Source organism: Staurois parvus, unplaced genomic scaffold, assembly GCF_062004578.1.
Source record: "Staurois parvus isolate SC_StPar_1 unplaced genomic scaffold, SC_StPar_1.0 ptg001773l, whole genome shotgun sequence".
NCBI lineage: Eukaryota > Metazoa > Chordata > Amphibia > Anura > Ranidae > Staurois > Staurois parvus.
In genome coordinates, this window is record NW_028319569.1 from 42973 (window position 1) to 68697 (window position 25725).

General features: G+C 48.7%; 1 protein-coding gene across 2 annotated transcripts in view; it reads right to left on the minus strand.

Annotated features, from left to right (window-relative positions):
- Window positions 1–7507: 7507 nt before the first annotated feature.
- The window catches only part of NBEAL2 (neurobeachin like 2), a 135498-nt gene continuing 117280 nt past the window's right edge, over window positions 7508–25725 (minus strand). For both annotated transcript variants that reach the window (XM_089663812.1, XM_089663811.1), the window contains exons 44-49: window positions 25500–25594; window positions 25294–25410; window positions 20313–20474; window positions 16993–17141; window positions 15882–16017; window positions 7508–13957 (exon numbers count right to left, since the gene is read on the minus strand). In XM_089663812.1, coding sequence (XP_089519938.1) covers window positions 13856–13957; window positions 15882–16017; window positions 16993–17141; window positions 20313–20474; window positions 25294–25410; window positions 25500–25594 — 761 coding nt within the window. In that variant the 3' untranslated portion in view covers window positions 7508–13855. The remainder of the gene's footprint in view (window positions 13958–15881; window positions 16018–16992; window positions 17142–20312; window positions 20475–25293; window positions 25411–25499; window positions 25595–25725) is intronic.

Genomic DNA, 25725 nt, shown 5'->3' on the forward strand with positions numbered 1-25725 from the left:
CTCAAATCCTCTCCAGATAAGAGTGGGTGGGGTTCACCCCCCCCCCAATAAGAGTGGGTGGGGTTCACCCCCCAGATAAGAGTGGATATGGTTCACCCCCCCTAAATAAGAGTGGGTGGGGTTCACCCCCCAGATAAGAGTGGATATGGTTGAAACCCCCCCCCCAAATAAGAGTGGGTGGGGTTCACCCCCCCATATAAGAGTGGATATGGTTCAACCCCCCCCCCCCCCCCCAAACAAGAGTGGGTGGGGTTCACCCCCCTCCCCAGATAAGAGTGGAGCATGAAGTGGTGAGCACTGGGCATATGCTGTACTCTCTCGCCTCCTAGAGACCATCTTCAGGAACTGCACCACAGTTCAAACCTGGATCAGCACCCATTTGGGATGCAGGACCTGCAGCGGTTACACACAGACCGTGTCCATGACATTCAGGAGGGGATGCATGAACAGCGCCCCCCTTCCAAAAGGGGATGAATGTCACTTTTGTAGCATCCACGCCTGTTCATTTTTTCGCCATGGAAACATGGCGGCTCTGTGGGAGGCCGGGTATAAATTGAATGGTTTCCATTGACATCAGACCAATTCCCATCGATCACGTTGAAGTCAAGAAAAGTGAAAACGGGTGCAGTTATTTTCTTTTTTTTTTTTTGGCCTGGGTGGAATCAGATGGGGTGGATGCACGTCCAATCACATCCGCCTGCCCATAGACTAGCACAGAGCGTCTGATTGGGTATCCCCAAAGAACTGAGGAGCCCGGAACAGAGCAAAATGAGATGGGCCATATACCGTATACAGCTCAGGGGGCCGGCAGCATCCACAGAGACTCCACGTCTACCGTGCTATACTCCACGTCTGCTGCCAGAAGAAGTTGGGCCAAGTGCTCCTCAGCCATTCCCAGGACAGTTCCTCACCCTAAATCAAAAATTCAAAGACACCGGGATGTCCTTCATGCTGCTGGTGGCCTCCAAAGCCAGGAACCCAAAGGCTAGGGGGTTCAGAAAGATTTAATATAGAGAAGACGCATCTACCAGACACTTCAATAGTCTCCATCACTGTCCAATGGGAAAAGAGAAGACCGTTAATATCAGTTTGTCCGAAGGCGGAGCCCAATCCTCAAGAGCTTTGACTCTCTGGAGGAATCTCCAGCATCCAACCACTTCTGGGGGTCTGAATCCTTGAACCATGCCATACTCCACGTCCCTGCACCATATCCTAGTACCATGCTATACTCCACGTTCCTGCGCCGTATCCTAGTACTGTGCCGCACTCCACGCCCCCGCGCCACATCCTAGTACCATGCCACACTCCACATCCTAGTACCATGCCACACTCCACATCCTAGTACCATGCCACACTCCACATCCTAGTACCATGCCACACTCCACATCCTAGTACCATGCCACACTCCACATCCTAGTACCATGCCACACTCCACATCCTAGTACCATGCCATACTCCATATCCTAGTACCATGCCCTACTCCATATCCTAGTACCATGCCCTACTCCATATCCTAGTACCATGCCCTGCACCTTGTCTATGTATCATGTCCGTGAATTGTGCTCTGCACCATGTATGTGTACTATTTCCTTGAACCATTCCCTGCTCCACGTCAAGTGTCCCTGCACCATGTCCTTGTACCGAAGACCATTAATATCAATTTGTCCGAAGGGGAGTCTAATCCTCAAGAGCTTCGGCCCTCTGGAGGAATCTCCAGCATCCAACCACTTCTTGGGGTCTGTGTCCCCACCCCATATATTTGCATCATGCCATACTCTATGTCCCTGCACAACGACCCCATGTCCTTGTACCGTGCCCTGCTCCATGTCTGTGCACGTGTCCTTGTACTATGTTGTACTCCATCATGTATGTGTACTACTGTCTGTGAACCATTCCCTGCTTCATCCCCTGTACCATGTATGTGTACCATAGCCTTCACCATGCCTATGAGCTATGTTCTTCTCCATTCCCTGGTCCATGCATGCCTACCTTGTCCCTGCCCCGCCCTGCTCCATGCATGCGTACCTTGTCCCTGCCCCGCCCTGCTCCATGCATGCGTACCTTGTCCCTGCCACGCCCTGCTCCATGCATGCGTACCGTGTCATACCATACGTTGGGTGGCTTCACTCTCGGACCTCCTGCTAGGTCACCATATACAGCCAGTGCCGGGACAAGGCCAGCCAGTGCAGGAGGAGAGAAGATCCCAAACGGTGCCTCTCCTCCCCCTTCCCTCCAAAATGTATGAGCATTCTGCATCAGGAAAAATTCCCTCCCCTCCACCCAAAAAATGTAAACACTAATCTTCACACTTACCCCCTAAGCATAAATCCCCCCCTTGCAAGTCAAAATTCTCCCCAAAAATTACCCCTCTTCCAGTACAAATCCCCCCTCCCAGCTAAAATTCTTTCCCACCCCAAATCCCCCCCGATCAAAAATCCTCTACTCCTCAAATTTCCCCTCTGAGCATAAATCCTCCCCTCCCAATCCATCCCCTCCCCCCCAAATCTCCCCTCCGAGCATAAATCCTCCCCTCCAAATCTCCCCCAATCTCCCCTCCGAGCATAAATCCTCCCCTCCAAATCCCCCCCCCAATCTCCCCTCCGAGCATAAATCCTCCCCTCCAAATCCCCCCCCAATCTCCCCTCTGAGCATAAACCCTCCCCTCCAAATCCCCCAGATCACAAACCCTCTACCTCTCAAATTTCCCTTTTGAGCATTAATCCTCCCCCCAAATCCCTCCTATCACAAATCCTTTACCCCTCAAATTTTTCCTTTGATCATAAGTCCTCCCAGCTCAAATCCTGTCCCTCCCCCAAATCCCCTCTCCTAGCACAAATCCTCTACCCCTCACATTTCCCAATTGAGCATAAATTCTCCCCTCCAAATCCCCCCATCACAAATCCTCCACCCCTTAAATTTCCCCTCTGAGCATAAATCCTTACCCGTCAAATTTCCCTTTTGAGCATAATCCCCCCCCCCCCAAATCACAAATCCTCTACCCCTTTAAATTTCCCCTTTGAGCATAAATCCTCCCCCCCCCCTCCAAATCCCCCTTATCACAAATGCTCTACCCCTTTAAATTTCCCCTTTGAGCATAAATCCTCCCCCCCCTCCAAATCCCCCTTATCACGAATGCTCTACCCCTTTAAATTTCCCCTTTGAGCATAAATCCTCCCCCTCCCCTCCAAATCCTCCTTATCACAAATCCTTTACTCCTCAAATTTTTCCTTTGATCATAAGTCGTCCCAGCTCAAATCCGGTCCCTCCCCATATCCCCCCTCCTAGCACAAATCCTCTAACCCTCAAATTTCCCCTCTGAGCATAAATCGTCCCCTCCAAATCCCCCGATCACAAACCTTCTACCCCTCAAATTTCCCTTTCGAGTATAAATCCTCCCCTCTCCAAGCACAAATCCCCCCCAAATCCCCTCTCCAAGCACAAATCCCCTCTCCAAGCACAAATCCCCCCCAAATCCCCTCTCCAAGCACAAATCCCCTCTCCCAGAACTAATTCTCCTTCCCCGAATCCCCCGTTCTAACCCAAATCCATTCTCCTAGTACAAATCCTCATGGGGCCAAAGGCAGCCACGCCTACAGCCCACCACTCTATATGGCCACTGAGATGAGCCAAAGCCGGTCCAGCAGGACCCGTGTGAAGCTGTCACATGATCCCATTCCCACCAGCTGCAGCCGGAGCAGTCGCAGCTGCATGTGTGCAAAGGGGCGGGGATACTTGTGACATTATTGACCATATATGGCCATGTAGTTGTTACAGTACAACCCGCTCTGCCTGTCCAATCCTGACCAGCATACAGCCCTGATGAAGGGATTCCTGAGCCCCCGAAATGCGTCGGCTACATCTTCTGACCTCTTGGAAAATTAAACCTTGGGGGACTGGACTTACCTTTGGGTCCAGCAGACCACCAATCACGTCTTCTATGAATCTTCTCAGGTCAGGATAGGTTCACTTTCACGCGCCCCCCCCCCCCCCAATAAATCATTCCCCACACACAGCGATCAGATACAAAAGATTTCTCTATAAACACATTATTATATTTCGTACACGAGGAGTGTGGGGACACAGAGCAGATTCATGTTCAAGGCAGGATTGTGTGATCATTACAGGAAGAGTCCTCCGACTCCGAGTACCGCCCACAGCCTGGGAATTCACGAATCGGAGGCGGAGCATTGCGGGAAATCAGTTTGTAGCGTCTCTCCACCCACACGTGACAATACAGCAAAATACAAGTCCAACGAGGATACATTAAATGTGACAAAATGCAGATTAACCCCGACGTCACCATGCCGTCCTGATATACGCACTGCGCCTGAAACGCGTCATTTTCCGAATGTGTCAAGGTACAAAAAAAACAACAAAAAACACAACAAATGATTTATTGCTGAAGACGGGACTAATGCAGGCCATAGACGGGTCGAAATTCGGCCGATTTTCGCATTAAAATCATTATTGGGTTAATTGGTTGGGATGAGGAGGAGAATAAGGATAAGGATGAGGATGAGGTGGTTGAGGATGAGGATGAGAAGGAGAATAAGGATAAGGATGAGGTGGTTGAGGATGAGGATGAGAAGGAGAATAAGGATAAGGAGGAGGATGAGGTGGATGAGAAGGAGAATAAGGATAAGGAGGAGGATGAGGAGGATTCCAATCCGCTATTCTATTTTATATGAAAAGTCTTGCAGTTGCAACAATGTATCCATTTGTATCTGAATAAAACCATCTGTATCCTAAATGGATACAAATGGATACATTGTTGCAACCGCAAGACTTTTCATATAAAACATAATAGCGGAGCTCTCTGCAGGGAGAGAAGTAATTATGGGGTTAAATGCCGGACGTAGACGGGACAAAAATCGGCCAATTTTTTTACCGTTGGTAACGTCGGCCGATCGAACGACCAATTTTTTTTTTTTTTTTAAAAATGGCCGGTTTTCGACCCGTCTATGGCCTGCATTAGACTACAGCTGTGTATATGGAGTGAGGAGGAAGAAGAGTGGCGTGTTCCCGGTGACAGGTCAGGTCTTCCAGCCTTCCAGGTAGGGGCATAGGTGCATGTGCTGGCTGGCATCAAAGAAGCGATGATGTCACCCGCCCACCTCAGCTGGGAACCTCCTGAAGATGCTAGCTGCCTGGCTGCCTGTTTTGTTGCACTTCTGGCTGAGACACCGACGTGGCATTAGTGTGCAAACAGGGACTTCTGATATTCCTGACCTGCACACTGGGTCCAAGTACCTTTAAAAAGGACTGAGGCCAAAATGTCAGTATAACAGCCAGGCAAACTGGCATCTTCAAAAGCCCCGATCATTGTCTCAGACCAATGCCATTGACAGTGGTTGTAAAGCTCAGACATGAAATGTGAACAAAGCACATCCCTCTATAGTGTGTAATTGTCTCAGTCCAGAGTGTGTGCTACCTCTGCTATCAGTAGGAGTCCTGACACCAAGAGATAAATGGTGACAGGGGAGGGACCTCCAGCAGATCGACAGCCTCAGCTCTGTTGGTGGTGGTGGTGGTGGTGGGGGGGTGTAACTTCCCTCCAATCAGATCTCAGAGCTCTCCTCACTGAGCTCTGCCGTATGTAATGTCAGGTCTCTGCCCCTTTTTTCTGATCTCTCAGACAAGCTTTATAAATTCAGCAATAGAGGCAGAGAAGAGATGGCTGCAGATAAACAGGTACAACTTATGTAGGAGGCCAGTCACTTCACTGGGGATATGGAAGGGTTTACAACCACTTTAAAGTGTATCTAATCCCCACACTTTTTTTTTTTTTTTTTTACTTGGAGAATAGAACAGAGATTGATAGGCTGGATCTAAATTTATTCCACTGAAGGATCAAATACAACCAACGCGTTTCGGATCTCAGTATGACCCCCCCCCCCCAAACCACAGATTAATAGACTGGATCCAAATTTATTTAATGGAAGGATGAAATAAAAGAAATGCATTTTAGATTTGAGATTGAACCCCCAAACCATAGATTAATAGCCTCAATCCAAATGTATTCCATAGAAGCAATCAACGCGTTTCAGATCTGTTTGAACCCCCAAACCACAGAATTTATTTAATGGAAGGATGAAATGCAATCAACGCGTTTCAGATCTGTTTGCACCCCCAAACCATAGATTATTAGCCTCGATCCAACTGTCTTCCATAGAAGCAATCAACGCGTTTCAGATCTGTTTCCCCCCTCAAACCAAAGAATTTATTTAATTGAAGGATGAAATACAAGAAACGCATTTCAGATTTGAGATTGAAGCCCCAAACCACAGATCAATGGAATACAGTTGGATCCAGGCTGTTGATCTGTAGTTTGGGGCTTCAATCTCAAATCTGAAATGCGTTTCTTGTATTTCATCCTTCAATTAAATTCTGTGGTTTGGAGGTTCAAACAGATCTGAAACGCGTTGATTGCTTCTATGGAAGACAGTTGGATCGAGGCTAATAATCTATGGTTTGGGGGTTCAAAGAGATCTGAAACGCGTTGATTGCATTTCATCCTTCCATTAAATAAATTCTGTGGTTTGGGGGTGCAAATAGATCTGAAATGCGTTGATTGCTTCTTTGGAATACAGTTGGATCGAGGCTAATAATCTATGGTTTGGGGGTTCAAAGAGATCTGAAACGCGTTGATTGCATTTCATCCTTCCATTAAATAAATTCTGTGGTTTGGGGGTGCAAATAGATCTGAAACGCATTGATTGCTTCTATGGAAGACAGTTGGATTGAGGATATTAATCTATGGTTTGGGGGTGCAAACAGATCTGAAACGCGTTGATTGCTTCTATGGAAGACAGTTGGATCGAGGCTAATAATCTATGGTTTGGGGGTTCAAACCTAGATCTGAAACGCGCTGATTGCATTTGATGCTTTAGTGGAATACATTTGGATTGAGGCTATTAATCTGTGGTCTGGGGGGTTCAATCTCAGATCTGAAATGCGTTCCTTGTATTTCATCCTTCAATTAAATAAAATCTGTGGTTTGGGGGTGCAAACAGATCTGAAACGCGTTGATTGCTTCTATGGAATACAGTTGGCCTGGATCAATAAGGACTACCCCACTGCATAGATGTGACTGGGGGGCATAAGGGGCTCAATGTGGACCTTCTAATCTTTACATTCACTTTGTAACTCTTCACACCCTTCACCATGAACGGAGGTTATTGATCGACTTTTCAACCGACCACCGAACCGGCCGGGCTGTCCACCAGATTGGGGGGGGGGGGGTCAGTCACATGACTCGCTGAACGGAACTGCAAATTCTCTTGGCAAGAAAAAGTCGTTTTATTGCATCCGTTTGCCTGGAATTCCCCTTGAATCAAGTCCCGGCCAATGACGCGAGCCGCCATTGCCTCACCGAACACCGAGGCGTCTCGTTGCCAGAAGATCGGTCGACCTAGTCATCGGAAAAGCGTCGCTGCGCAATATCGCGCTTAATACATTTTACAACTGTAATACAATCATTATTTTTAAAAGAGAAAAAAAAAAAAAGTATTTTTTATATTATTTATTTCCATCCTAACAGCATTTGGGGGAAGAAAAACAACATCATCAGATTCTTAAAAAGTCGACAAATTTGTCCCTCCCCTCCCCCCCCCCCATCAGACATCGTATTCAGATACCTAAAGTATTATAAAGGATCCCATCTCTAGTGCAATATATTCTGTACCAGTAATTGGACTGTCCAGTGTCCGTGCTTGAACCTCGAATGCTACAAAACGGAAGGCGTGGACTAGATGTGGACGACAACCCCCTTAACCGGCAAAGGCAAATAGGCCCCGCCCACTTCAGACCGCATCCGCCTAGAGGAGACGAGGACCGCTTCCATAGAAGGAAACGGTGAAGGTGAAGCCACCGGCTCCATCGCCGCGCGTCGGCAACATTCGTAGATGGATGCCACCCATAGCCAGGCCAGGAGTAAGGTTTTTTTTTTTTCCATTGGTGAACTAAGACCTCTCCCAAAAAAAAAAATTGAGAGGATAAGACCATTTTTCTTGATTTCCATTCCCCTCCCCCCAAAAAAAAGGCCTACCTAATTTTTCATTTAATTTAATTCATTTTGAAGGGTGTGGGTAGAGGTTAGGACCACCTATAGGTTGTAATGGCCGCCCTGTGGCCCTCAGTTGAGGAGATGAACGCTCACTTCCTGTCCCAGTGACACCGTCACAGTATGGCGCACGGGGAGGTGGCTTGCAAAATCTAAAAGAAAGGCGTGGCTCTGAAGCGCCACTCGATCTTCCACAATCCCAGTGTTGTATAAATCGGGGGTAGACCCAGAGGAGCCCACTGCTGGTCCATTGTTGCCAAATCCAACAGAGGGAAACCCTCGCTCTTTCAACGGCTAGCTTTATAGATCCAGCGTGCGCGTGCACACAAAATGAGTCCCCGCCTACGGGCTGTCCAACTCTCTGATTGATTCTGAATAGGGTGAAATGCGTTAGTTGGGGGCGGTCTGTAGGTTGGGACGCTTGCGTGTCGGACCCATAGAGACAAGCGTGAGGGCATCAGGGTATGACTTTGTTGGATTTGGAGGCGGGCTTACCAAGCACGATGCACAAAGCACCCTCAACTAAAGATCGCCCCAACTAACGCATTTCACCCTATGGAGACTTCATCAGAGATATCTCAGAGTGGGCCAGTCTGTAGGTGGGGCTCTTTTTGTGTGTCTGTGGTGGATCAATAAAGTTACAAGAGTGATGGCATCAGAGAACAACTCGGTGATGTTTTGGTGACACGGAGAGGTGGGCTTATCAAGCACGTTGCACAAAGCGCCCCCCAACTAACGCATTTCACCCTATGGAGACTTCATCAGAGATATCTCAGAGTGGGCCAGTCTGTAGGTGGGGCTCTTTTTGTGTGTCTGTGGTGGATCAATAAAGTTACAAGAGTGATGGCATCAGAGAACAACTCGGTGATGTTTTGGTGACACGGAGAGGTGGGCTTATCAAGCACGTTGCACAAAGCGCCCCCCAACTAACGCATTTCACCCTATGGAGACTTCATCAGAGATATCTCAGCGTGGGCCAGTCTGTAGGTGGGGCTCTTTTTGTGTGTCTGTGGTGGATCAATAAAGTTACAAGAGTGATGGCATCAGAGAACAACTCGGTGATGTTTTGGTGACACGGAGAGGTGGGCTTATCAAGCACGATGCACAAAGCGCCCCCCAACTAACGCATTTCACCCTATGGAGACTTCATCAGAGATATCTCAGAGTGGGCCAGTCTGTAGGTGGGGCTCTTTTTGTGTGTCTGTGGTGGATCAATAAAGTTACAAGAGTGATGGCATCAGAGAACAACTCGGTGATGTTTTGGTGACACGGAGAGGTGGGCTTATCAAGTACGATGCACAAAGTTCCCCCAACTACAGATCGCCCCAACTAACGCATTTCACCCTATGGAGGCTTCATCAGAGAGAGATCTCAGAGTGGGCCAGTCTGTAGGTGGGGCTCTTTTTGTGTGTCTGTGCTGGATCAATAAAGTTACAAGAGTGATGGCATCAGAGAACAACTCGGTGATGTTTTGGTGACACGGAGAGGTGGGCTTATCAAGCGCGTTGTAAGGGGCCTCTTGTTTAGTAAATCATTTGAAGTAGGTTCTGTATAGATTTGGGATTCCCCCACATGGTGCAACCAACTGCGAAAACAATTCCAAGCCAGTTACCCTGGCCATACCCAGAACGGTACGCACCATGACTGATCATTTCCATAAAAGTATTTTTTTTTTATATATCTTTCAAAAATTGGTTCCACCAAGCCAATTTTTCTCAATCCTCATGTACTCCAACAGGAGGTGGTGAAACCTCAGCTGATGCGTTTCACCACCCCATTTGGCTTAATGGTAGGGTTCATGGGGCTTAAAAACAGATTCTCTACCATTAAGCCAAATAGGGTGGTGAAACGCGTCGAAGGAGGTTTCACTACTTCTTATTGGGGTACACGGGGCTTAAAAATTCTCTACCATTAAGCCAAATGGGCAGTGAAACGCGTCGGTTGTTTCACCGCCTTCTGTTAGAGAATCTATTTTTAAGTCCCGTGTACCCCAACAGGAGCTGGTGAAACCTCATCCAACGCGTTTCACCGCCCATTTGGCTTAATGGTAGAGAATCTATTTCTAAGCCCCATGTGCCCAAAAGGAAGTGGTGAAACCTCCTCTGATGCGTTTCACTGCCCATTTGGATTAATGGTAGAGAATTGTTAAGCCCCATGTACCCAAGAGGTGCTGAAGCCACTGACGCGTTTCACCACCCCATTTCACTTAACGTCAGAGAATTTATTTTTCAGCCCCCTGTAACCCAACAGGAGGTGGGGAAACCTCCTCCAACGTGTTTCGCCACCCCATTTGGCTTAACGGCAGAGAATCTATTTTTCCCCCTCATGTACCCCACAACAGGAGGTGGTGAAACCTCCTCCGACGCATTTTGCCACCCCGTTTGGCTTAACGTCAGAGAATCTATTTTTGAGCCCCATGGTGGGTCAAACATGTTTTGGGAATCTTAGATAAAGTAGTCATTGTAAGTACCAAGCCATGAACATGCATTCAAAGCACCTGTGCAAGGTGAAGGAAATCCTGAAAACATGACCTGTTGGGAGTTCTTGAGGACTGAGGTTGGGGACCACCACACCAAACAATCATTTCAACCATCTACAAAAGACCATCTTCTTAGAAGAATAAGGATCTGTTCTGGTGGAAGACCCAACGGGATCTTACAACCTCATTGAGACAAACAGCCGGCGGAAAATTGTGAAGGCCAATGCTTGGAAAACTTTATTGTTCCAAGGCAAGCTGCAAGAAGACCTCCTCCTCTATGTTGTACCAACCCTCTGGGCTCAATTAACCTCTTGTCACCCACAGAAAGAAGGTAGGGTCCAACACCTACGTGCCGCATATGCGCATCAATGGGCGGCGGCAACATAGGTTTCTGCGCCAAGAATTTGCTTGGTACTCCCGGCACAGTTACCCAATTGTCAAAGACAGCTCCAGATCTTTATAAATGGTCAGGAGCAGGGGCGGACTGACCATTTGGAAACTCGGGCACTGCCCAAGGGCCCGGGGTCAGTAGGGGGCCCTATGAGATGCCTCTGGCACCTTTTTCATAGGCTTTTTTGAGTTTGGGCAAGGACACGGGCCCCATGATCCCCTATTGCCTGGGGGCCCCATGACTTCTCAGTCCGCCCCTGGTCAGGAGCCAACGGGACTAGCTCTCGATCATGTGACCACCATGACAGCCAATCAGTGGTCAAAAGATCAGGAAGACCTTCCCGTCCCAGTGGGTGTAAAAGCCCAGCTAAAGGCCCACGGGGAGCTGGGTGGTTGGATTATGCCTGGAGGTGCATGAAATGAATCTTGGAGGAGATCCCAGGCAGGTTCTGCTAGAATACCAAGCATTGGACTTCATGGTGTGCCACTGCTGGTTCCTTTTTTTCTCTGAAGAGAATGAGCTCCTCCTTGGAAATGCACCCGGACAGCTAAGGGAGTGATCCACTGCACAGGAGCAACAGGAAACCTGGTACATGGGTGTCCCCAGAACGGGAAGTCTCTCAATGTCGACCCCAGGCAACAGCAGGATTTCCAATCGCATCCATGGAATTACCATTGTTGTCCATGGGATTCCCATGGACGCGAGTAGGAATCCAACCCTCTGGGCTCAATTAACCTCTCGTCACCCACATTACTCACAGAAAGAAGGTAGGGTCCAACACTCACATGCTGCATATGCGCGTCAATGGGAGGCGGCAACATAGGATTTTGTGCCGGGAATTTGCTTGGTACTCCCGGCACAGTTACCCAATTATCAAAGGCAGCTCCAGATCTTTATAAATGGTCAGAAGCCAATGGGACTAGCTCTCAATCATGTGACCACCATGACAGCCAATCAGTGGTCAAAAGATCAGGAAGACCTTCCCGTCCCAGTGGGTGTAAAAGCCCAGTTAAAGGACCACGGGGAGCTGGGTGGTTGGATTATGCCTGGAGGTGCATGAAATGAATCTTGGAGGAGATCCCAGGCAGGTTCTGCTAGAATACCAAGCATTGGACTTCATGGTGTGCCACTGCTGGTTCCTTTTTTTCTCTGAAGGAGAGAATGAGCCCCTCCTTGGAAATGCACCCGGACAGCTAAGGGAGTGATCCACTGCACAGGAGCAACGGGAAACCTGGCACATCGGCGTCCCCAGAAGGGGAAGTCTCTCAATGAGGACCCCAGGCAACAGCAGGATTTCCAATTGCGTCCTTGGGATTACCATTGTTGTCCATGGGATTCCCATGGACGCGAGTAGGAATCCAACCCTCTGGGCTCAATTAACCTCTCGTCACCCACATTACTCACAGAAAGAAGGTAGGGTCCAACACTCACATGCTGCATATGCGCGTCAATGGGAGGCGGCAACATAGGATTTTGTGCCGGGAATTTGCTTGGTACTCCCGGCACAGTTACCCAATTGTCAAAGACAGCTCCAGATCTTTATAAATGGTCAGGTGCCAATGGGACTAGCTCTCAATCATGTGACCACCATGACAGCCAATCAGTGGTCCATGGGATTCCCACTCGCGTCCATGGGATTTCCACTCGCGTCCATAGGATTCCCACTCGCGTGGGACTCATGGGGGTGGTCCATGGGATTCCCACTCGTGCGTCCATAGGAATTCCCACTCACGTCTTGTTGGGTCTCTGGGACAGGAAGTGAGGTTAAATCCTACCTAACAGGAATCTAGATAACAAAAAACAAAATCTTTCCAAGGGTCCAACCCGTCCCACATTTTTCCAAGACGGAAAAAAAAAAAATTTCTTGCTTGAAGAAGACTTTCACCCAAAGTAACCGGTGAACCATGAACACGTAACATCTAAAGAAGCGCACAGCGAGGAATTGTAAAGCCATCACCGCTCCTCACTGGCGCCTACGTAACGATTTTATTTAGTTGAGTCAAGAGGGCTTTTGTAACTCAAGAGGGGAGATCACCCTACACACAAAAAAAAAAAAATTGGATCCCTACCATCTGTCCTGCATTAGCCCAAAAAACGAGAATCTCAAACTATGGCAAAAAAACAAAAAATACAAACTGCACATATTCTTTACAATCAAAGTTCAGTTCAAATAACCTGCAGTTCCGGCACCACAAAAAGTGTCCCGTTTTGGTCCTCAAAACAATTTTTTAAAAAAAACGATCACTCTAAAAACCCCAACTTCCGTCCCCCCCCCCCCCAGTATAAACATCCCCTCAAAGACGAAGAGAGAAATCGGTAACAAAAGCCCGGGGATTTCTCCGCGACCCCCTAAATCAGCAGGAAGAGACGGCGAGTACAGCGACCCGCACCGTACGCGGCACGTCACTGATCGACGCATCGCAGATTGCAACAAAGTTTTAAGTGCAAGTTTTCCGTTTCCCCCCTGAAATTAATTTAGTAAAATGTTACAGTGTTGCGCTACAAAGATCATAAAAAAAAAAAAAGTGATTTAAAAAACGGCAGCCGGACGCTGCAAAGTCCGCAGTGCGCAGGCCGAAAGGTCCGAAGCAGCAAGGTCCTCAGCGGGTCAATGTACAGGTCCGTGCGAGACATCGAACTTTTGGTGTTGCTGCTGTGAAGTCTCATTATTGACCTTTCAATTCCATTATAAAAAATGACAAAAATGTCTTTGCGGAGTCGGTGGAAGAAGCAGTGCAAAGGCCTCTCCTAAGGCAATCGGTGTCCAGTGTTTCTGGGAAAAAAAGGTGCGGGTGATTGCATCACATTCAGGCATCGGGGACCGTCCTGCACAGGATTCCCCGAGTCCATCCCCTAAGCCCTGAAATCTGAGCGGTGCAAGGGGCTGGTTTACTGCAGACCAGAAGCGAGATCTTCTCGTGGTTCACTTGGTCTCGGTCGGCCTGTATTCGGTCTCTCCGGAGGACACTTGGGATATCCGGCGTGTAGAGCCCCAGAGTTTTCTTGTAAACTGCCCCGTCTTCACCTACAAAAGGAAAGGAGAGGAGGGTGAGCTTTACTGCATGTGCAACGGTGTCCGACATTAACCCCGCCTCTGACGGCAGCCAAAAATCACTGATCCAGGCTTCTACAGAGCTTGGCTCCTTGTGGGCGGGGAGACGAGACTGGCAGGGGAAGGGGAAAAAGAGACCGGCAGGGGAAGGGGAAAAAGAGACCGGCAGGGGAAGGGGAAAAAGAGACCGGCAGGGGAAGGGGAAAAAGAGACCGGCAGGGGCAGGGAAAGCGAGACCGGCAGGGGCAGGGAAAGCGAGACCGGCAGGGAAAGCGAGACCGGCAGGGGCAGGGAAAGCGAGACCGGCAGGGGCAGGGAAAGCGAGACCGGCAGGGGCAGGGAAAGCGAGACCGGCAGGGGCAGGGAAAGCGAGACCGGCAGGGAAAGCGAGACCGGCAGGGAAAGCGAGACCGGCAGGGAAAGCGAGACCGGCAGGGAAAGCGAGACCGGCAGGGAAAGCGAGACCGGCAGGGAAAGCGAGACCGGCAGGGAAAGCGAGACCGGCAGGGAAAGCGAGACCGGCAGGGAAAGCGAGACCGGCAGGGAAAGCGAGACCGGCAGGGAAAGCGAGACCGGCAGGGAAAGCGAGACCGGCAGGGGCAGGGAAAGCGAGACCGGCAGGGGCAGGGAAAGCGAGACCGGCAGGGGCAGGGAAAGCGAGACCGGCAGGGGCAGGGAAAGCGAGACCGGCAGGGGCAGGGAAAGCGAGACCGGCAGGGAAAGAGACACCGGCAGGGAAAGAGACACCGGCAGGGAAAGAGACACCGGCAGGGAAAGAGACACCGGCAGGGAAAGAGACACCGGCAGGGAAAGAGAGACCGGCAGGGAAAGAGAGACCGGCAGGGAAAGAGAGACCGGCAGGGAAAGAGAGACCGGCAGGGAAAGAGACACCGGCAGGGAAAGAGACACCGGCAGGGAAAGAGACACCGGCAGGGAAAGAGAGGGAGATAGAGAGATACAAAGTAACATTGTTTATAAACACCAATCAGACGGGAGATAGAGAGATACAAAGTAACATTGTTTATAAACATCGATCAGACGGGAGATAGAGATACAAAGTAACATTGTTTATAAACATCGATCAGACGGGAGATGGAGAGATACAAAGTAACATTGTTTATAAACATCGATCAGCCGGTACAGAGATACAAAGTAACATTGTTTATAAACATCGATCAGACGGGAGATGGAGATACAAAGTAACATTGTTTATAAACATCGATCAGACGGGAGATAGAGAGATACAAAGTAACATTGTTTATAAACATCGATCAGACGGGAGATAGAGAGATACAAAGTAACATTGTTTATAAACATCGATCAGACGGGAGATGGAGAGATACAAAGTAACATTGTTTATAAACATCGATCAGACGGGAGATGGAGAGATACAAAGTAACATTGTTTATAAACATCGATCAGGCGGGAGATGGAGAGATACAAAGTAACATTGTTTATAAACATCGATCAGACGGGAGATAGATACAAAGTAACATTGTTTATAAACATTATTTAGATAGAAAATACAAAAGTAACATTGTTACTTTGCATTTACACAGCTTTACTTGTCTGCAAATCAAAGGGATGAGCTTCCATATGTATATAATGTCAGTTACAGGAACCTGGCAAGTTGGGAAGAAAAAAAAAAAAAAAGTACAGTGTCCTCACTGGAAGACTTCCCCTTAACTTTTGTTTTGGTGATGACTACAATATTGGATTTCCCATCACTTTCTGTACCAGTGACAACGGTCACCAGGACTATCACAGAGGGTGAAGCTCCTCAGTGGGGACACAGCAATGCAACCACACTCCATCCAAAACAAGATTTGGCTTTCGATCATCAAGGATCATACCAAGAGAGTGAAGATGTGTCCGGTGGAATCACTCAACCACTTACCTCCAGGGGCTGCCCGGCTCCCACCACAATCAGCTTCCCGTCCTCCAGACCCACCAGGATATGGCTGTACTCTTTGGTGACAGACACGCAATGCACAGGAACCTTCATCGGCAGAGGGCTGATGGCCAGAGCAAGGCTGGGGATAGGCAAGCATATCATTAGTTTTAAGCTGAAGTTTAACTATGCCTTCCCTGGGGGAGAACCTGGAGAGGAAACTGGGGGAAAACCTGGAGGAAAACCTGGGGGAAAACCTAGGGAAAACCTGGGGGAAAACCTAGGGAAAACCTGGGGGAAAACCTAGGGAAAACCTGGGGGAAAACCTAGGGAAAACCTGGGGGAAAACCTAGGGAAAACCTGGGGGAAAACCTGGAGAAGACCCCGGAGAACTGTGCAAGACATGTGTGAAGGCCGGAGGTCTGCTTTAAGGACCTTTCATGTTGGAAGACTCACAACCTGCACTAGAAGCTCTTCAGGAGTGTTTTTGTGCCGCTCCGTGTCATATTTTCATTTATCTGAACCAGTTTAAAAAAAAGGCAATAACTATCCCAACTAAAATCAGTTTAAAAAAGAAAACCCTCCTCCGTACTCTACCCAAAGCTTCCAATAATGGAGGGGCATGTGTCCTCCTCCTTCCAGGATGAAATCATTTGGCCTGAGTGGCCAAATCCACAGTCACATTGGGTGGTGGTGGGGAGGAAGCCATTGACCCTGTGTAAGCTCTGACACCATCTGACATGGAGCTTACACAGCATCGCCAACAGCCTTACTTGGGCGTGTCCATCCAAAACCCGGAACTATAAAAGACCACATTTTCTTCTAACAGAGGACTATAAGAATGATGGCCTCGTTTTTTAAAGCAGAACATCCCCCATGGCTCTCACTTTGAAAGATTTCAGCAACGACTATAGGAGAAGGATACTTGTATCATCTCCAGAACAGAAGCAGATTGGTTTCTTCTAAGGGGCTGGCTTAATTCACTTCCATATATACAATAGATCCCCCACACAGGTTTAGAATTTCTTTGAGCAAAAGACATTAAAGAACTATACAGTTTGCACCCACCGAGAATAATATCATTCTTTTCGGTTCTGTTACCCCCGTAATATCTCACCTGCGGAGGTCTCGGATCTGTAGAGAACATTGCGCCGTGCCAAGAACCACAAATTCCTCGGTGACACAGAGTGCCGATACCTGCTCATCCAGAGGGAGCGATGACACGTTCTTCCCGTTCACCGAGTACAAGTGGAGAGCAAACTTGTCCTACAACGAGAACAGAAAATCGATCACTTAAATTACTTTGGATTTAGGAGCTCCCCGTCCCCAGTGATAGCTTTTTGTCCTCTCCTGACCGCAATCTGGTATGGAGGGACTTCTTACGGCAGCCATTCCCAATCAGAGTTCCATGGAACCCTAGAGTTCCTCCAAAGCTTTCTAGGGTTCCTTGAGCTGTGGTTAGTTGACCTTCCACCAGATGGGGCCTGCATAGGTTGCAGGGCCAAAACCCTTTGGCATGGCACCAACATTTTATTGGTCTGTAAGGGTGGCAGTCTGACCAGCACTGCAAAGTGGTCATTTTTTCCCCACTAGACACAATCAATAGTTCCCAAGGAAATGGCTTTAGAAGGGGTTCCCCCAGACCTGAAAATAATTTAAAGGGGTAAAAAGGTTGAGAAAAGATGTATTAGGGTGTTGGAAAAAAAACCAAACATACTCAGTGGGCTGAACCCTGGAAATAAACCAGAGCACCAGGCAGCTGTACTGGTCTGTGCGTTGTAACGTTGAAAACCTTGCTTGGACAACTGTTCATGTCGCGGAGAAGGGGCGGGGTTGCTGCAGATACCTCCAATACTGCCGTACCAGGGCAAGAACAACAGCGATCGGAGAATGGCATTGCCTGCAAGTAGGTCATAGACATTGGATAGGCCTTTCTCAAACAGGGTTCTGGAGAACCCTGAGGTTCCTCCAGAGGTTGTTGGGGGTTCCTTGAGCAATCTGCACCTCGGAGAAAAATAACCACTGACACCAAAGATCTTTTTTTAGTGATAGGTAAAGGGGGATTCTTCCTACTGACCACAAATGGTCATTCTTCTGTTTGACCATCACGAGCTATAGATGTAGCACTTACTATCAGGGGTTCACAGAGACCACAAAGTTATTTTAAGAATTCCTCCATGTTAAAAGGTTGAGTAAGGCTGCACTAGATTCACTCCATACACCTGTAATTGTTTAGGAGTCCATCATTTAATCTACTTTGACCTTCACACCTACCTAAACAGTCCAAAGAATGCAGACCCCCATCCAAGTGATGGAGTTCAGGGGTTTCCAGTGAAGGGTTCTGTTAATATTACATAATACAAAGACCTTGTGGTAACCATCTGGGGAAGACCCTTTTCTGTTCCACCATGACTTTGGCCCTGTGTGCAAAGCCAGCTCCATAAAGACATGGTGGTTTGGTTTAGGCGTGGAGGAACTGGAGTGTCCTACACAGAGCCCTTACAGAACACAAAGACATTGTGGTAACCGTCTGGGGAAGACCCTTTTCTGTTCCACCATGACTTTGGCCCTGTGTGCAAAGCCAGCTCCATAAAGACATGGTGGTTTGGTTTAGGTGTGGAGGAACTGGAGTGTCCTACACAGAGCCGTGACCTCAACACCTTTGGGAATGTCGATGGTGATCTAGGTCTTCTCATCCAACATCAGTACCTGACTTCACAAATGTTCTTTTGACTTAATGGACACCAATTCTCACAAAAAAAAAAAAAAACAAATTTAGTGGGAAGCCTTCCCAGAAACGTAGAGCCAGCTCCATAAAACACGGGTTGACCAGTTAGGTGTGGAGGAACTGGAGTGTCCTGCACAGAGCCCTGACCTCAACACCTTTGGGATGAATGGGAATGCCGATGGTAATCCAGGTCTTCTCATCCAACATCAGTACCTGACTTCACAAATTTTCTTTTGACTTAATGGACACCAATTCTCACCGAAAGAAAAAAATCCAAAATTTAGTGGGAAGCCTTCCCAGAAAAGTAGAGCCAGCTACATAAAACACGGGTTGACCAGTTAGGTGTGGAGGAACTGGAGTGTCCTGCACAGAGCCCTGACCTCGACCTGACTGAACACCTTTGGGATGAATTGGAAGGCAGATTGTGGACCAGCTCTTCTCATCCAACATCAGACCCTGACCTCAGAAATGGGGCCCAAATTCCCACAGACACCCTCCAAAATCTCGTGGAAAGCCTTCCAGAAAATTTGAAGGTGCAGCAGCAAAGAAGGGGAAACTCTTTAATAACGGTCATGGCTTTGAGATGGAGGTCCAACAAACTCATATTAGAGTGATGGTCAGGGGTCCACGGTTTGGCCATGAAGCAAATGCTTAAAAAAACACTGTTGAGATGGACTGTGCTTTTAACTGAGTAATTAGAGGGGGGGATAGCTATGATGGAATGAGACTGACAATTCGGGGGCCCATCAGTTCCCCTTTATCGGGGGTTATGTGGTAAGCCGGGCCAAAATAATGATGTGATATCTTTGCCAAGAATCGTGCCTCGGTGCGTGGTCAACAGGATCTGCTGATACGCTATCCCAGGCCCAGATATTGAGTATTTATGCCGACTCCATCATATCCTCCATAGGGCAGCAGTTTTGAACGAAGGGTTCCACCAGTGGTTTGCGGGGGCTGTGGTCGAATAGCCTTCTGACCACCACTTGGCACAGCCTGTAGCACAACACCAAGGATCTTTCCAGCTGTCTGTAAGGGTGGCATTCTACATAACGGACATTCTTCCCCTTGAACCCCCCCAACCAATGAATTAATTTCAGCAGAAGTCTCCATAACCCTGAAAATTAAAGGGTTCCTCTGCTATTGGGGAAGGCAGATGACCATGTCTGGACACACTCCGCACAGGAAGCCGGGATAGCTATGGTGGGATGAGACTGACAATTCGGGGGCCCATCAGTTCCCCTTTATCGGGGGTTATGTGGTAAGCCGGGCCAAAATATTGATGTGATATCTGTGCCAGGAATCGTGAATCAGATGATCTCCTGGGTGCGTGGTCAACAGGATCTGCTGATATACTATCCCAGGCACAGATATTGAGTATTTATGCCGACTCCACCATATCCTCCATAGGGCAGCAGTTTTGAACGAAGGGTTCCACCAGTGGTTGTCGGGGGCTGTGGCCGATTAACCTTCTGACCTCCACTTGGCACAGCCTGTAGCACAACACCAAGGATCTTTCCAGCTGTCTGTAAGGGTGGCATTCTACATAACGGACATTCTTCCCCTTGAACCCCCCCCAACCAATGAATTAATTTCAGCAGAAGTCTCCATAACCCTGAAAATTTAAGGGTTCCTCTGCTATAGGGGGAAGGCAGATGACCACGTCTGGACACACTCGGCAGAGGAAACCGGCATACTCAGGTTATTCTGACCTTGAGGGAGCTCCGGCCTTCGATGGTGCTCTGGAACACGATCTGCCCCTCCAGACCCACAGCCAGGTGGGAGATAGTCAGCGGAAGGGAACTCTCGCAGGGGGGCTTGATGCACCTCATAAACTGCCCCCTCCGAATGGTGTAGACAATCACAGTGCCGTCCTGCGAGGAGAAGAGAGGGATTCGTTAGAACAACTTCTCATTGACAAGAAAACTAAATAAAATGTTTTTGGTTGTATTAACGTTTGAATGGAGTTTCGGGATTTGTATTGTTTGGTATCGTATTGTCCCCACTGAGGAGGTCCATCCCGGAGGCCATGGGTCTGGAAGGCAAAGTCTGAAGGCAACTTCTTCTCAGTGATGAAGGACACCTCAACTGGTTCCTCCAAGAGGTGAACAGCCTGGGACCAATCAATGGCCTGGCACACCACTTGAACCCCTCATCCTTGGGATCCCAGCGCCACCTTACACTCCAGTAGTTCAATTATAGACTTCTTGGTACAGCGCTCGACCCAAAGAGGAGGGAAAAGACTTCCCAATCCAGATTCTTGAGGCAGCTTGGGTGTCCTCAGGGGTGCCTGCTAGAGATGTGCACGACGGAAAAATTCATCTCGTTTCGGATTTGTTCGTTAGGATGATTTGTGTTCGGAATTCGCATCGCATATTCGGATTTGTTTCATATATTCGTTATTTTCAAACCGATTCGAAATTTGGAAGACGGATATACAGTATTTGTTCTAATTTTTTTCTATTCTGCTCTATTCTTTACTGTTCTATTCATCTTTATTCTATTCTTTTATTTACAATTTCTATTTTGTTTTTGATTCTATTCTTCTGTTTTTGGTTCTATTCTATTTTATACTATTCTTTTTTTCTATTCTATTTTCTGTTCTGTTTTACTCTATTCCTTTATTTCCTATTCTATTATATTCCATTATATTTTATTCTATAGTATTCTATTTTCTGTTCTGTTTGGTATTATTCTATTCCTTGATTTTCTATTCTATTCCAATCTGTTTTATTCAATTTTCTATATTATTCTATTATTTGGTTTTTATTTTCTGTTTTATTCTATTATATTCCATTCTGTTTTATTCTATTCTATAGTATTCTATTCAAATTTTTGTTCTATTTTCTGTTCAGTTTTATTCTATTCTTTTATTTTCTATCCTATTCCATTGTGTTTTATTCTATTCTTTTGTATATTCTATTTTCTGCTCTATTCCTAATCTTCACAGTATATCACCAATGCCAACTATAGGTCACCTCACCGAATCAACGGCAACTATCAATAGATCCCTTCATCGAATCAACGCCAACTATTAGTAGATCCCTTCACCAAATCAATGCCAGTAAAAAATAGAACAGAATAGAATAAAATTTAAAAACAGAATAGAAAACAACAGAGAATAACACAGAATATAACAGAAAATAGAAAAAAATGGAATTAAATAAAACAGAAGAGAATAGAATAGATTAAAGCAGACTAGAGTAAGATAAAACAGTATAAAATAACAGAATATAACAGAAAATGAAAGAATAGTATTGAATAAAGAATAGAAAAAATAGAAAATAAAAGAATAGTATACAATAAAAAAGAATAGAATCAAAAAGAATAGAATAAAACTGGATATAATATAAAATAATAGAATAAAACAGAATAGAATATAAAATAATAGACTAGAGTAGAAAAGAGTAGAAAATAAATGAATAGAAAAGAATAGAAAAAAAACGAATATAGCCGCCTTCTGAAATTCGAATCTCAAATGGATTTGAAAACGTACAAAAATTCCGAAAATGAATCATTCTAACATGACGTAAATATCGAAAAAAATTATTAAATTTAACGAACGAATCCGAAACAAAACCAATGTTTCAGTCCCGCACACCTCTACCCTTCCTGAAGTCTAGATGGGCTCTCCACCGGCGCTCCTTCACCACCCAGTGTGCCGGGAGTGCTGGACTGCTATGAGGAGTAAGGTCCCCCCTCGTCCCTTCTGAGGAGTAAGGTCCCCCCTCGTCCCTTCTGAGGAGTAAGGTCCCCCCTCGTCCCTTCTGAAGAGTAAGGTCCCCCCTCGTCCCTTCTGAAGAGTAAGGTCCCCCCTCGTCCCTTCTGAAGAGTAAGGTCCCCCCTCGTCCCTTCTGAAGAGTAAGGTCCCCCCTCGTCCCTTCTGAAGAGTAAGGTCCCCCCTCGTCCCTTCTGAAGAGTAAGGTCCCCCCTCGTCCCTTCTGAGGAGTAAGGTCCCCATCGTCTCTTCTGAGGAGTAAGGTCCCCATCGTCTCTTCTGAGGAGTAAGGTCCCCCCTCATCTCTTCTGAAGAGTAAGGTCCCCCCTCGTCTCTTCTGAGGAGTAAGGTCCCCCCTCGTCTCTTCTGAGGAGTAAGGTCCCCCCTCGTCCCTTCTGAGAAGTAAGGTCCCCCCTCGTCCCTTCTGAAGAGTAAGGTCCCCCCTCGTCCCTTCTGAGGAGTAAGGTCCCCCCTCGTCCCTTCTGAGGAGCAAGGTCCCCCCTCGTCCCTTCTGAGGAGTAAGGTCCCCCCTCGTCCCTTCTGAGGAGTAAGGTCCCCATCGTCTCTTCTGAGGAGTAAGGTCCCCCCTCGTCTCTTCTGAGGAGTAAGGTCCCCCCTCGTCTCTTCTGAGGAGTAAGGTCCCCCCTCGTCTCTTCTGAGGAGTAAGGTCCCCCCTCGTCTCTTCTGAGGAGTAAGGTCCCCCCTCGTCTCTTCTGAGGAGTAAGGTCCCCCCTCGTCTCTTCTGAGGAGTAAGGTCCCCATCGTCTCTTCTGAGGAGTAAGGTCCCCCCTCGTCTCTTCTGAGGAGTAAGGTCCCCCCTCGTCTCTTCTGAGGAGTAAGGTCCCCCCTCGTCTCTTCTGAGGAGTAAGGTCCCCCCTCGTCTCTTCTGAGGAGTAAGGTCCCCCCTCGTCTCTTCTGAGGAGTAAGGTCCCCCCTCGTCTCTTCTGAGGAGTAAGGTCCCCCCTCGTCTCTTCTGAGGAGTAAGGTCCCCCCTCGTCCCTTCTGAGGAGTAAGGTCCCCCCTCGTCCCTTCTGAAGAGTAAGGTCCCCCCTCGTCCCTTCTGAAGAGTAAGGTCCCCCCTCGTCCCTTCTGAAGAGTAAGGTCCCCCCTCGTCCCTTCTGAAGAGTAAGGTCCCCCCTCGTCCCTTCTGAAGAGTAAGGTCCCCCCTCGTCCCTTCTGAAGAGTAAGGTCCCCCCTCGTCCCTTCTGAAGAGTAAGGTCCCCCCTCGTCCCTTCTGAAGAGTAAGGTCCCCCCTCGTCCCTTCTGAGGAGTAAGGTCCCCCCTCGTCCCTTCTGAGGAGTAAGGTCCCCCCTCGTCCCTTCTGAGGAGTAAGGTCCCCCCTCGTCCCTTCTGAGGAGTAAGGTCCCCCCTCGTCCCTTCTGAGGAGTAAGGTCCCCCCTCGTCCCTTCTGAGGAGTAAGGTCCCCCCTCGTCCCTTCTGAGGAGTAAGGTCCCCCCTCATCCCTTCTGAGGAGTAAGGTCCCCATCGTCTCTTCTGAGGAGTAAGGTCCCCATCGTCTCTTCTGAGGAGTAAGGTCCCCCCTCGTCTCTTCTGAGGAGTAAGGTCCCCCCTCGTCTCTTCTGAGGAGTAAGGTCCCCCCTCGTCTCTTCTGAGGAGTAAGGTCCCCCCTCGTCTCTTCTGAGGAGTAAGGTCCCCCCTCGTCTCTTCTGAGGAGTAAGGTCCCCCCTCGTCTCTTCTGAGGAGTAAGGTCCCCATCGTCTCTTCTGAGGAGTAAGGTCCCCCCTCGTCTCTTCTGAGGAGTAAGGTCCCCCCTCGTCTCTTCTGAGGAGTAAGGTCCCCCCTCGTCTCTTCTGAGGAGTAAGGTCCCCCCTCGTCTCTTCTGAGGAGTAAGGTCCCCCCTCGTCTCTTCTGAGGAGTAAGGTCCCCCCTCGTCTCTTCTGAGGAGTAAGGTCCCCCCTCGTCCCTTCTGAAGAGTAAGGTCCCCCCTCGTCCCTTCTGAAGAGTAAGGTCCCCCCTCGTCCCTTCTGAAGAGTAAGGTCCCCCCTCGTCCCTTCTGAAGAGTAAGGTCCCCCCTCGTCCCTTCTGAAGAGTAAGGTCCCCCCTCGTCCCTTCTGAAGAGTAAGGTCCCCCCTCGTCCCTTCTGAAGAGTAAGGTCCCCCCTCGTCCCTTCTGAAGAGTAAGGTCCCCCCTCGTCCCTTCTGAGGAGTAAGGTCCCCCCTCGTCCCTTCTGAGGAGTAAGGTCCCCCCTCGTCCCTTCTGAGGAGTAAGGTCCCCCCTCGTCCCTTCTGAGGAGTAAGGTCCCCCCTCGTCCCTTCTGAGGAGTAAGGTCCCCCCTCGTCCCTTCTGAGGAGTAAGGTCCCCCCTCATCCCTTCTGAGGAGTAAGGTCCCCATCGTCTCTTCTGAGGAGTAAGGTCCCCATCGTCTCTTCTGAGGAGTAAGGTCCCCCCTCGTCTCTTCTGAGGAGTAAGGTCCCCCCTCGTCCCTTCTGAGGAGTAAGGTCCCCCCTCGTCCCTTCTGAGGAGTAAGGTCCCCCCTCGTCCCTTCTGAGGAGTAAGGTCCCCCCTCGTCCCTTCTGAGGAGTAAGGTCCCCCCTCGTCCCTTCTGAGGAGTAAGGTCCCCCCTCGTCCCTTCTGAGGAGTAAGGTCCCCCCTCGTCCCTTCTGAGGAGTAAGGTCCCCCCTCGTCCCTTCTGAGGAGTAAGGTCCCCCCTCGTCCCTTCTGAGGAGTAAGGTCCCCCCTCGTCCCTTCTGAGGAGTAAGGTCCCCCCTCGTCCCTTCTGAGGAGTAAGGTCCCCCCTCGTCCCTTCTGAAGAGTAAGGTCCCCCCTCGTCCCTTCTGAGGAGTAAGGTCCCCCCTCGTCCCTTCTGAGGAGTAAGGTCCCCCCTCGTCCCTTCTGAGGAGTAAGGTCCCCCCTCGTCCCTTCTGAGGAGTAAGGTCCCCCCTCGTCCCTTCTGAGGAGTAAGGTCCCCCCTCGTCCCTTCTGAGGAGCAGCCAAGAGCAGACGACTATTCCCACCTTAGAACCCGAGACGGCCATGTCCAGCTCCGTACTGATCGCCACACAGGTGACCTCATCGCTGTGACCGTACAGCACCTGCACCGGCTTTGGGGACAGTCCGCAGAAGAAGCCACCCTGGAGACAGACACAAAAACTTTATCAGCAATCCAAAATCTCGACACCAAAATGTGCGATGGAGCCAGTGGACCGATCCTGAGCCTCACCTGCTGAAGAACCTCCCACACCATACACGTGGTGTCCCGCGAGCCAGAAATGAGGTACATCCCACACAAGTCCAGCGCCAGGCAGGTCACCACATCTAATACAAGAATCAGAGTCATGAACATGGAAATGGACGTTACGGTGTATCTAAATCCAAGAAAAAAAACATTTCTGCAAAGTATTGTAGCTTTTTTTTTGAGTTGTCCATGTCCTATTGTGGGGATTTCC